The following is a 14,105-nucleotide window of genomic DNA, read 5'->3' on the forward strand; positions in this document are numbered from 1 at the left end:
AACAACTCGCGGCTGTACATAACACTTTCCACGTCTCGAATTTGAAGAAATGTTTTGCTAAAGAAGATCTCACTATTCCGTTAGATGAAATCCAAATCAACGAAAAACTCCAATTCATCGAAGAACCCGTCGAAATAATGGATCGTGAGGTTAAAAGACTTAAGCAAAACAAGATACCAATTGTTAAGGTTCGATGGAATGCTCATAGAGGACCCGAGTTCACCTGGGAGTGTGAAGATCAGATGAAGAAGAAATACCCGCATCTATTTCCAGAAGATTCGTCAACACCTTCAACAGCTTAAAATTTCGGGACGAAATTTATTTAACGGGTAGGTACTGTAGTGACCTGAACTTTTCCATGTTTATATATATTAATTGAGATTGATATTTACATGATTAAATGTTTCCAACATGTTAAGCAATCAAACTTGTTAAGACTTGATTAATTGAAATATGTTTCATATAGACAATTGACCACCCAAGTTGACCGGCGATTCACGAACGTTAAAACTTGTAAAAACGACATGACGATATATATATGGATATACATATGGTTAACATGAGATTATGATAAGTAAGTATCTCCATAAGTATATTAACAATGAGTTATATACATATAAACAAGACTACTAACTTAAGGATTTCGAAACGAGACATATATGTAACGATTATCGTTGTAACGACATTTAAATGTATATATATCATATTAAGATATATTAATATATCATAATATCATGATAATATAATAATTTAACATCTCATTAGATATAATAAACAATGGGTTAACAACATTAATTGAGATCGTTAACTTAAAGGTTTCAAAACAACACTTACATGTAACGACTAACGATGACTTAACGACTCAATTAAAATGTATATACATGTAGTGTATTTAGATGTATTAAAATACTTTTGGAAGACTTCAAGACATATATCAAAACACTCATACTTAACGAAAATGGTTACAGTTACTTTCCCATTCTTTTCTTTCATCAAGAATTCTAGTCGTATTCTTACCCATATTATACACAGCTTCAAAACGTACTTACTATGGGTATATACCAATAGGAACTAGCATGGGATTCCACTCTTGATTATGTCATGTATGACTAATCAATTTTAACTTCTACCATGAGCTAGTCAACTAACTAGAACTCCCTTTAACCCCACTCACCACTCACCAATTACCACTCATCATTCACTCCATTTCACTTCCAATTCTCTTTCTAATTCTCTCTCAACACACACACACTATTATGAACGTATTTTTCCAGTAGTTACTCATCATCTTCATCAAAAATCACTTCAAGAATCAAGCTATAATCATCATAGGAAGAACACTTCAAGAACACTTCAAAAATCCCTTCAAGTTTACTAATTTACTTCCAAGCTTTCTAATCCATTCCAAGTAATCATCTAAGATCAAGAAACCTTTGTTATATACAGTAGGTTATCTTTCTTATTCAAGGTAATATTCATATTCAAACTTTGATTCAATTTCTATAACTATAAACTATCTTAATTCGAGTAAAAATCTTACTTGAACTTGTTTTTGTGTCACGATCCTACTTCAAGAACTTTCAAGCCATCCAAGATCCTTTGAAGCTAGATCATTTCTGGTCACTTCCAGTAGGTTTACCTACTAAACTTGAGGTAGTAATGATGTTCATAACATCATTCGATTCATATATATAAAACTATCTTATTCGAAGGTTGAACCTCGTAATCACTAGAACATAGTTTAGTTAATTCTAAACTTGTTCGCAAACAAAAGTTAATCCTTCTAACTTGACTTTTAAAATTAACTAAACACATGTTCTATATCTATATGATATGCTAACTTAATGATTTAAAACCTGGAAACACGAAAAACACCGTAAAACCGGATTTACGCCGTCGTAGTAACACCGCGGGCTGTTTTGGGTTAGTTAATTAAAAACTATGATAAACTTTGATTTAAAAGTTGTTATTCTGAGAAAATGATTTTTATTATGAACATGAAACTATATCCAAAAATTATGGTTAAACTCAAAGTGGAAGTATGTTTTCTAAAATGGTCATCTAGACGTCGTTCTTTCGACTGAAATGACTACCTTTACAAAAACGACTTGTAACTTATTTTTCCGACTATAAACCTATACTTTTTCTGTTTAGATTCATAAAATAGAGTTCAATATGAAACCATAGCAATTTGATTCACTCAAAACGGATTTAAAATGAAGAAGTTATGGGTAAAACAAGATTGGATAATTTTTCTCATTTTAGCTACGTGAAAATTGGTAACAAATCTATTCCAACCATAACTTAATCAACTTGTATTGTATATTATGTAATCTTGAGATACCATAGACACGTATACAATGTTTCGACCTATCATGTCGACACATCTATATATCTTTCGGAACAACCATAGACACTCTATATGTGAATGTTGGAGTTAGCTATACAGGGTTGAGGTTGATTCCAAAATATATATAGTTTGAGTTGTGATCAATACTGAGATACGTATACACTGGGTCGTGGATTGATTCAAGATAATATTTATCGATTTATTTCTGTACATCTAACTGTGGACAACTAGTTGTAGGTTACTAACGAGGACAGCTGACTTAATAAACTTAAAACATCAAAATATATTAAAAGTGTTGTAAATATATTTTGAACATACTTTGATATATATGAATATATTGTTATAGGTTCGTGAATCAACCAGTGGCCAAGTCTTACTTCCCGACGAAGTAAAAATATGTGAAAGTGAGTTATAGTCCCACTTTTAAAATCTAATATTTTTGGGATGAGAATACATGCAGGTTTTATAAATGATTTACAAAATAGACACAAGTACGTGAAACTACATTCTATGGTTGAATTATCGAAATCGAATATGCCCCTTTTTATTAAGTCTGGTAATCTAAGAATTAAGGAACAGACACCCTAATTGACGCGAATCCTAAAGATAGATCTATTGGGCCTAACAAACCCCATCCAAAGTACCGGATGCTTTAGTACTTCGAAATTTATATCATATCCGAAGGGTGTCCCGGAATGATGGGGATATTCTTATATATGCATCTTGTTAATGTCGGTTACCAGGTGTTCACCATATGAATGATTTTTATCTCTATGTATGGGATGTTATTGAAATATGAAATCTTGTGGTCTATTGTTACGATTTGATATATATAGGTTAAACCTATAACTCACCAACATTTTTGTTGACGTTTAAAGCATGTTTATTCTCAGGTGAATATTAAGAGCTTTCGCTGTTGCATACTAAAATAAGGACAAGATTTGGAGTCCATGTTTGTATGATATTGTGTAAAAACTGCATTCAAGAAACTGATTTCGATGTAACATATTTGTATTGTAAACCATTATTTAATGGTCATGTGTAAACAGGATATTTAGATTATCATTATTTGATAATCTACGTAAAGCTTTTTAAACCTTTATTTATGAAATAAAGGTTATGGTTTGTTTTAAAAATGAATGCAGTCTTTGAAAAACGTCTCATATAGAGGTCAAAACCTCGCAACGAAATCAATTAATATGGAACGTTTTTAATCAATAAGAACGGGACATTTCAGATTCTATAGTACTTTGTTGAATCGGAAATCAAATCCAATACTCATTGAATTAAGGAAGTCAAGTCTTCCAAAATGATGCACTTGCTAACTTATGTTAGAAGATGTAGTCCAGAACAGCTGTAGGTTGACGAAAAATCATGAAAAGTCATCTCTATCATCGGCTGGAAATCCACCTCACCTCAGCATCAAACAGGGTTTTTGGTGGTCAGACTTATCCTAACCATGAGATGGATCTGTCTCATACAATGGAGGGTACATTGCAAATTAGCTATTAAGACTAATGAATCTAATCCTAGATGGATGATCTCCGTAAAGATCAACCACATCTATGTTAACCGCGGTCAATATACATATGCTATAACAAATTGAGGTGTGCAAACTCATGGTTCACCGATGATATTTGGACATGATATAGTTTCTTCTAAAACTTATGCTATTTTATGAATTATATTGTGTAAAACCATTTTTAGGACATCTGGTTACAAGTTCCATGATACTACAATTATGGGGGTGAATAGCTTGCTAAGCGCCGACTGAGGCTTCAGTTTTCAGTTACCCTCAACATGACTTTGAGGTTAAAACCAGAAAACTTGTTAGTGTAAAAACTAACATGACTATTTTTCAAAATATCAAAGGTTTTTCGCAAAGGTCCTAATTTCCCTAAGGATCCAAATTTTCAAGAAATGTGGACTTTAAAACCCACCTTTCGACTTTGGTGTGATTTCGTTTCATGTGTGTACTCAAAGTGTGTGTATTACATTATGAAATAAATAAAAGCGTGTGTACTCTAAAGGTGTGTGTATAATCAAAACGCGTGAGTTTGATTCGTGTGTGAAATAAAAAGTGTGAGTGTGTATATATTGTGATTCGTGTGTGTTTTTTATCAATGTGTGTTCACTATAGTAAATTTCAATTTCTTGTACGTCTTGCTTGAGGACAAGCAAGGTTTAGGTGTGGGGATTTGATAACGCCAAAATTATACATATTTGTTGTCGTTATTTCGATCCGATTTTGTATCATTTTGTATGTAATTGTTGTACTTGTGTATTGTAATAAGTTAAAATGTGTGTATAATCCATTGTGAGTGTTGAAGCGAAGATTTATGGAAAATATTGATGATTTTAGAAGATTCTGCGCACCTGCACCGTTTTGGCCATAACTCGGTCATACCAACTCGAAAAAGGGTGAATCCGGAGCCCAGACGTCCGTAACTCAGAGCTCTACAACATCATATTGAAAAATTACCAATAAACGGTACCAGATGCAGCGCATCTGCCTTAGATACAGTGCATCTGTGGCTAAAAAAGTCCTGAAAGTTTCAGATGCGGAGCATTAGACATCAACAAAGCCAGATGCGGTGCATCTGAAGCCTGCCGACAGTTTTGAGTGCTAAAACGAGCTATAATCCACTAAAAGTAAAGAGATGCGGCGCATCCCTTCTAGATGCGGCGCATCTGATGCATTTCTGGCCATTTTACCTAACTTTTGAGCCTATATAAGAAGAGCTTTGGTTACACATTTGAGACACCACAATATAGATCAGTAGTAGTCCGAGAAGGGGGTTTCCCCAGCCATTCTAAAGGGTTCTCCACCCTTTTGAGCATCAAGATTGATGAAGGAATCATACGCTATGATAGGTACTTTCGGTTTCATTTATTTTAGTGATAAGATTATGAATTTCTATTGTTTCGATTGTATTGTTGTAACCTTCATTATTATGATTGGCTAAAGCCTTGTATGCTTACATTAATGTAAGATTTATGGTTTGGGATTGTTCTATCTTTTAATGTTATTTAAGTTATTATGATGTTTGTAACGACCGCTCCAAATCCATATGGACGAACACGTCATTCATTGATTTCATTGCGAGGTATTTGACCTCTATATGATACGTTTTGTAAACATTGCATTCTTTTGAAAAGGCACACCATAAATGAATATATATAAATCCAAGGTTTTCGACGTCTGATGATTTATACGTATAGACAATCACTTTATATAATAGTTTACAATACTACATCCGTTGATAATGCAGTCAAAATAAGATACATGGTGATGATTTTGTGAATGCAAAGTTTTCTTGAATAAAGCATGTATGACTCCATGGACATAGCTTGTATAACGTATAAACAGACAGCGGAAGACTTCTAGAAACCTGAGAATAAACATGCTTAAAAGTGTCAACACAAAGGTTGGTGAGTTCATAGTTTTAATATTGCGCATAATCTGTATATAAAGGTGAATCACAAGTTTTTCAGTTGTTTCATCCAGAAACGTTTATCAAAATATTCTACAAAATTGAGCACCCTGGTAACTAAACTTAACGTATATATAATTTATACCCTTTGTATAATCATCTTAATAATACACGCAAACCAACATGTACGCTTCTCAAATAGCATACGACCGTTAAAAGGCTAGTGCTCTAGCTCGGACGGGGATATCAAGCCCTATGGATTCATATACAACTACTCGCGCCCATCAGTTCTTATAACCGGCAGTTACTAGTTACCAAATCTAAGGGATTTTCGGTTCAAACTCAGTGTAGAATTTAGTATGTACTTGTATCCATTGCGTTTAAAGTAAAGTGCATGTATTCTCAGCACAAAAATATAGATTGCAAAAGCAATTTAAAAAGGGAGCATATGAAACTCACCTTAGCAGCACATAAAGTTGTTCACCGAAATGTGATCGAAACTCAGAATACCAAATAACCGTAGATCTCAACCTAGAGAGCATATGTTGGTCAATAAATGTCTATCAAGCTAGGTCTGGTCATAGTGTATCATAATCCTAATGCTCGAGATCGACATACAAAAGTTATCCAAAGTTATTTCCAAAAGTCAATTTTGATAATAGTTCTACAAAACGAGATGTACCTTATATAAGAATTCATTTACTCGGCTGGTAATATTCAAAAATCCAATTTTATCAATCTCGTAAATAAATTGTTTAAATATTAATTGCAGATTCAAAAGCAATTTCAATTAACTTCCATCATAATTCAGTTGATCATATCTTTTAATCCGTTCATCGAAACTATTCGATATCTAAATGAAAAGTTATTGATTTTTCGCCAGCTTTCCAAAAACATGTATATCATATACCTTTTACCAGTAATATATGTATTTAATTCGTGATTCATTATAAACTGTTTAGCGATGAATTTAGCATACAAGCATGTATAAATATATATACTCGAGCACTAGACATGGATACATAATTAATATATAAAAGATAAAATATGAGTGCTTACATATAAATATTGAGATTCAATATTGTAGGAAAGTACGTAGACGCAACAGAGATGATAAACACTAGGTTTGACTCGTGAGCAAAACCCTCGAACAATACCCATAACCTCATTTATAATAACCCATAATTTCCTTAGCTTTATCCCGCTCGAAAACTCATTTTGAAATTGTTTGGCCATAACCTCGTCGTAATATTTTATGTAAAATACTAATAATAACGGTAACGATATCTGATAATACTAATACTAATAATAATAAGATTAATATTATTAATCTTAATAATAATAATAATAATAATAATAATAATAATAATAATAATAATAATAATAATAATAATAATAATAATAATAATAATAATAATAATAATAAAAATAAAAATAATACAGAGAGAGTAGATGGAAAGATATATGTTCGATCAAAACAGAAAACGAATGAATTTATAGGACCTGGCCTGAAAAAGTACCCCATGTGATCGCATGGGGTTTGCACTGGTTTGCCATGCGATCGCATGGCTGAAAAATCCAGCTCACATCTGTTTTGTCCTACGCTTGTCGACATATTTATTAATTATATTTATAATATATAATTTATATAATTAATTATATATTATATTAAATTCATGTGCATAGTTGACTTGTAATTTTTGTTCCGATAAGTCGTACGTCATCACGCGACTTATGTCCCGGTTTCGGTTTTTCGAGTGTCCCTTCGTATGCTGTGAACACTTGTAATTTACATTTTGGGACATGTACCTTTGTCAAAATATAGCCTTAAATTATCCCTAAACTATATCACTCAAAATATAACTTATACATTTGAATGTTTTGGTCATTTACTTCTATAAATTAATGTCTCGTTATCCAAAAAAGTATATTTAATAATATTGTTTTAAATCAAAACGTTTTATGACCAAGTTAATATTTTATTTTATCACCTTGTAAAATATATATATACATTTTCATTTTGAAATAGTGTTTACTGTAGCAAATAGTGATTTTCAAAAACACTGTAGCATTTTGGGTACTGTAGCAATTCGAAAATACTGTGGCAAATTAGTGTTTTACTTGTTCATCTTAAACGTTTTAGTTCACTTATTTAAATATCAATCGAATCAACAAATGAATGTTATTATCATTTACTAAATAACTTGAAATTATATATATGTATATATCTTTATTTACATAAATCAGTTTTTAAATACACATTGCAAGTTATTTATAATTAATTTTAATAATTAATATTTCAACTTATTGTATATATATATATATATATATATATATATATATATATATATATATATATATATATATATATATATATATATATATATAGATGTCCGTGAATCGTCGGTCAATAGTCAAAGGTTAACTGAATATATAACATTAGTTCAAAAATTTTGAGAATCAATATTACAGACTTTACTTATCGTGTCAAAAACATTAAATGATTTAAAGATAAAGTTTAAATTTTGTCAGAAATTTCCGGGTTGTCACAATGTTTGATTGATTAAATTACCATGTCCAACCAAAAGAACCATAGTTATTCTAGTTTGGTACTTTCTTTTAATTACATAGATTGATAACTACATGTGACACTAGGAACACAATCTATGCTTCAATACTTTTAGTAATCTAGACGGGTAAACATATACTTAATTGACAACTTTGCTATATATTTAGATCGGTAATTGAATAGGTACTAGAACTACATAGTCATGAATTTACCTCAAGTGATTGTTGTAATTTAGGTTTTACGTGAGTTTAACCGGGTTGGGTCTAATTAATCTAATCAATCTAAATCAATTATGTTCTTCCATAGATCCATTGTTGTAAGTATCCATTTACTCTAGTTCAATTATACAAGTTATGAATTGGTTTATGTGAGTTTATTAATGTTCATGGCGTGTACTTCAACACTTAGTGATTTAGACTTCTACATGTGAGTGTCAGATGGTAATTGAATGGTAACTAGATTTCACAATAGTGTAGTTTATTTAGAGTGATCTTAATAAACTAGGTTTTATGTGAATTCAACCAAGGAAGAGTTTTATTGATTAAACATAGGTAAAGAAGAACTAATGACAAGGTTTATGTGAATTTACTAAGTTTATAGTTATCGGTTTATAGATATTGTGAGATTGATATGAGCCATTTACATTTACTTGTAACTACATAATAACGGGGTTAACTATAAAAGAACAATCCCTATCATTTATCAAGCATTGAAGTAAACACCGCCTTCTCATCCTTGTTATTTATCTAATTTTATTTCCTGTTTGTTACTTAACAATTCTACAATTAAAACTCTCTCTTTAGAATAATTAATCGTTTAAAGTCCTTAAAACAAACTTCTCCCTGTGGATCGAACTGGTCAATTTACTTGCTAGTTACTGCATGATCGGGTTTTAGTTGCATGTAGTATGTGTTAATTATTAAGCATATTGTCTATATTTTAAAGGTTACGTCTTGACACATCAGTGATGAAAACAATTATTTGAAAAGATCTTTAAATGACAAAAATGGTTTAAAGATAAAGTTGTTTTGAAAACTAGTCACAATTCTAGTAAACACAAACAAGGTACTCTAAGTCCAAGGTCAATTATCAAGAAAGTTGAAAACCTAGGAAGGGTAAACAAATCTAGCAAGTTTATAGGAGGGATAAGTCAAAGGTTGGGTAATCTTAGGATAAATGAGAATCAATGATCAAACTTTAAGAAAAGAGGATTGTGTATTTAAAACTTAATATGTGTCATTATTTCAAAAATTGCACATCCTCTAAATGGTTAAAAGGATTTTCTCAATAAGATTATGCTTAACTTAGGAATAAATGCTTACTTGAATGGATTTCATGCTAGTTGTAGGACAATGTGCTTCATGTGTATACTTTATGCGCGCGTGTGTGTGTGTGTGTGTGTATATATATATATATATATATATATATATATATATATATATATATATATATATATATATATATATATATATATATTTAAGCCTGCATACGTGTCATTGTTGATGAAACATCGGTTGGATGTGATCATACAATGTTAAGCAAAGAAAACGTGTCCTCAAGTATTCTATAGAAACGACAAAATTGCCAAAACGCGCTCGACGTGAAGAATTGAACATGAAGTCCACTATTCGAAGCTGCACGGTCAAACCACGACAGACCGCAGGATCAATCGCAGAAATTCTCCACAGCCAACCCTACGGTCGACCGTAGTTCGACCGTACGGGTACTGATGGGCCTTTTTAACCTTGTTTTTGCCTCATTCCGTATTTTATTCAAAATTGTTTTTATTTCCCTCCCCTCCACGGCTCAAGATCTCCAACCGCACTCTGACGAATCTGCTCCTTCTCATCCTTAATCTTCAGTCTTGGTAAGATTAACCTATGAATCCCCTTGATTCAATTGTGTTGGTATGATGAATTCTTCAAACTTTGCTTGAAGAAACCCTAATTTGAAAATCCTAGTCAAATTGATGCTAATAATCAATTGTGTTCATGAAAACCTCTAAAACCTTTGAAATCATGATTAACATTGCATCAATTTAAGACTTTGAATTCTAGGGTTCATCATACAATTATATTAGGTTTTCATAAGTTCATTGTTCACATGATTCAAAAACATTGTCACTAATAAAGAGTAATAATGTAGAAATTGGTAACATCAAAACACTTATGTTGATGATAATCAAATTTACAAAACATGAATCCATGTGAACATTATGAAGACCACTAATAATCTAAAGTGCAAACGCATTGTCACTAAAAGAGGGTGAAAATGTAAAGAACGTTAACATAAAAACACTAGGTATTGATGATAACTAAGTTTGTAAATCATTGTGCTATATGAACATTGTGAAAACATGTGTTCATATATTTGCAAACACTTTCTTGCCAAAAGAAGGAAAGAATGTGAAGAAAGATAACACTAGAACACATTTGTGCTTATGTTAGCTAAGTTTGTAAAAGCCTTGATTACACAATTGAGTCATTAGTACGTTCACTTTGATTCAAATTGAAGTGTTTTTGTACAGAAAATGGCAAGAACCAAAGATGCCGAATCAAGAGATCAAGGGGTCTATGATCCGCCTAAAGGTGCAAAAGCAAAAATTGCTTACAATAAGAAATGGATTAGCAAAAGAAAGATCATAGAAGGAAGGGTGGTCAATTGCAAAGCATTCTCTGATGCTGTTGATAAATTTTGACATCTGGCACTAACGGCTTTTCTAGACAATAGATTTGGGACCGAGGGAGTAGTATATTATTTTTTTTTATTTTTTTAGAAAGGCAATTAATATATTTAATCACGAGAACGTAGTACAAAATACACGAGACGGACTAACGTCCCAACGAAAGATACAAATAATAAACAATTACTCGAAAAATACACGAATGATGCTAAGGTCGCATCATGAAAACTAGACTAAATAAGTATCCGGTTTTGTCAACCAAGTGTGCCAATCGATGTTGTATGTTTTGCTCTCTGCGATATCCATTCGAATGAAATAGCTTGAATTTCATTTAGCGCTACCGAAGCATTCCACGATTTTCCTTGAAAAACCATGTTGTTCCGATTCTTCCAAATGAAATAAGTGCTAATCCAAATAACCGCTTGCCATAGATGAGACGCACCAAGAGAACTATCCTTGAGAATTTCATTGATGGTAAAACTATGGAAATGACCACGATTCCCCCATTTGAAGACACGATCCCATACCATTTGTGCATGACTACAAAAAATCAATGAATGATCCACCGATTCTAAGTCGTCATCACAAAGCGGGCACTGAACCATGTGAAGATCGATTCCTTTTATATCTGGCTCAATTCGCACGGGCAACCTTTTTTTTTAAAGCCCGCCATACAAATAACTCAACCTTTTTTGGGACAAGAGAATTACGACATGTTTCTTCAACGACTTGATTAACTCGTCTTTTGTTATTCCTGTTGGTTCCCTAATCCAATCCAATGTGTACGAACCAATCTCGCTTTCAATTCCATCAACTGTACCAGAATTTCGATCTAAACCAAAATCTGTATGAATTAAATCCGTTGTACCAGAAAACTGAACCGCATCAGAATCTTTAACCCTTGAATCTGCTCGCCATGGAAGTGTTGTACCATAAATCTCAGCGGCAACAGTAGCAGCTGTTCCAGCAATGCTGGCTGAAACAACAGTTGATCCAGCAAGAAGTGATGCCACAGAAATGTTAGGGCTGTTTTCGAGACGATATAATCTGGGAAAAAGTGAACGCATGTTGTTGTTGCCGACCCAAACATCATCCCAAAACGAAGTAGAGTTACCGAACCATAACATTATTTCTCAAGGCATTATATTAGTTGAAAAAGCGATTGAGTTTAAAGCATAATCGGAAAGCATCTCAACAACATACACAAACCATAACATTATTTCGGCATTGTAACTAACTACATCATAACATACACTAAAGATAACTACTCTCTAATCATGGTAACAATATCATAAATCGCAATAATGGAAGACATTATATAAAGACAAAGGATAGAAGTACCAACAGATTAAACGAGTTCCGAAAATACAAAAGTGACAACTTCAAACTCCAGACCGCTCCTAATACAATCTTCGGCGCTCTTCTCCGGGTACTAATTTTCCCGCTCGGAGTCGAAGACCTTGAAAGTATGACTAATTATTGTAGAAAGAGAGAGAGAAAAGTGAATTGAAGTGTGTGTAAAATTGGATGACAATTGGCCCCTTTTATAGACTTGAGTTTGGCTGGAAACGGCTGGCAAGCCGGCACCACAAACCGGCGTGGGTGGCCGGTGCCAGGCAAGCCGTTTGCAAGTCCGTTTCCCATGCCCGGTGCAGGGTGATCATGGCAAGCCGGCGCCACACTTGAAAGCCGGTGTGGCAGGGCGGTGTGGGCTCCTGGTCTGCTGTTTGCTTGGATCGTCTTGCTCGTTCCCGAGATCGTAACTTGGTTTCCGGGGTCGTAACTTGTCTTTCACCGTTTTCGCTCTAGAATCTTCGTTTTATCTCCGTTTCGCTTGATTCTTTTTGCATCGTATTTGTAATTACTTGATCTTCAATTTTAACCGACAAAGCGATTATTTTGGCGATAAAGTTTGGAACTTTATCATTTCTGGGCCTTAATATTGGGATAAAAACATGACTTTTTTGCCGATATCATAGAGATCCAAAGATGCCAATCAATGTTCACTTTTTTGACCCTATTAAAAATCCATTCGTAGCTTTTTAATTGAATTTCGCTTAGTATTGAAGCACTTGGAGAATTCTTCGTAGTAAAAACGGCCATGTTCCTATAGTTCCAGATCATATACCCCGTGACCCATTCCATGACTTGCCATAAATTCTTACCCAACGACGATGCAAAGTTGTGCCCTTTTCCTAGGAATGCATTAGACAAGGTTAAACAAGAAGGACGAACGAATTTCAACCAGTAAAAAATTCGATCCCATATCTCGGAAGCCAATTTGCACGAGAACATGGCATGATCTATACATTCCAAGCTATCATCACATATTGGACATCTTATGGAACCGAGATCTAATCCACGCTTATCAAGTTTAACACAGGTGAGGATCTGATGTCTCCTAACCCTCCAAATAAACAATTCGACTTTGATAGGTTTCAATTGTTTGCTTAAAGTTTGAGGTATCACAAGGCTATAATGTAGTGAAGTTTGTTCTAAAAGTGAAGATAGATGCTTGACTGTGAACACTCCGTCCGAGCTTAGAGTCCAAAAACAATCATCCCTGTCATTAGATCTAACAACACCACTGGATAAAAGATTAGTAAGGTTGGTGAGGTCCCGTTGTACTCGACCCGAAAGACAACGGGACCACCAATGCGTGAAAATATCATTATCAACCCAATGAACCTGATCGAAAACAGTTGCATTTTTATTCAAATCTAATCTATAGAGTCGGTTAAAATTATCTTTTAATTTTACCTTTTTATTCAAATCTAATATGTTCAGTTAAAAATATCTTTTAATTTTGGGGGATGATTCTCACACACACTTTTTTGATCCTCACACACCAATTGAGTATTATTAGAAGAGTAAAATGTTAAAATAGGTGTGTGAGGATCAAAAAAGTGTGTGTGAGAATCATCCCCCTTTAATTTTACCTTACCCAACCATAAATCTTTTCAAAAAATGTGAGTTTATCATTAGCTATGCGTTTACAAAAAGATCGGACAAAAGGGGTGCCATTAATCGACTATCTTAAATTATAAAAGTAACCGACTTGGGAAGCTT

At 33.1% G+C, this 14,105-nt stretch overlaps 1 protein-coding gene across 1 annotated transcript; it reads right to left on the reverse strand.

Annotated features, from left to right (window-relative positions):
• Positions 1-11,290: 11,290 nt before the first annotated feature.
• LOC139854077 (uncharacterized) lies at positions 11,291-12,163 on the reverse strand. Its single transcript, XM_071843401.1, has 2 exons — positions 11,775-12,163; positions 11,291-11,687 (listed from the first exon to the last, which is right to left on the reverse strand). The coding sequence occupies exons 1-2, from the start codon at positions 12,161-12,163 to the stop codon at positions 11,291-11,293; spliced, it is 786 nt and encodes a 261-aa protein (XP_071699502.1).
• Positions 12,164-14,105: the final 1,942 nt, after the last annotated feature.

Source organism: Rutidosis leptorrhynchoides, chromosome 6 (assembly GCF_046630445.1).
Source record: "Rutidosis leptorrhynchoides isolate AG116_Rl617_1_P2 chromosome 6, CSIRO_AGI_Rlap_v1, whole genome shotgun sequence".
Classification (NCBI taxonomy): domain Eukaryota; kingdom Viridiplantae; phylum Streptophyta; class Magnoliopsida; order Asterales; family Asteraceae; genus Rutidosis; species Rutidosis leptorrhynchoides.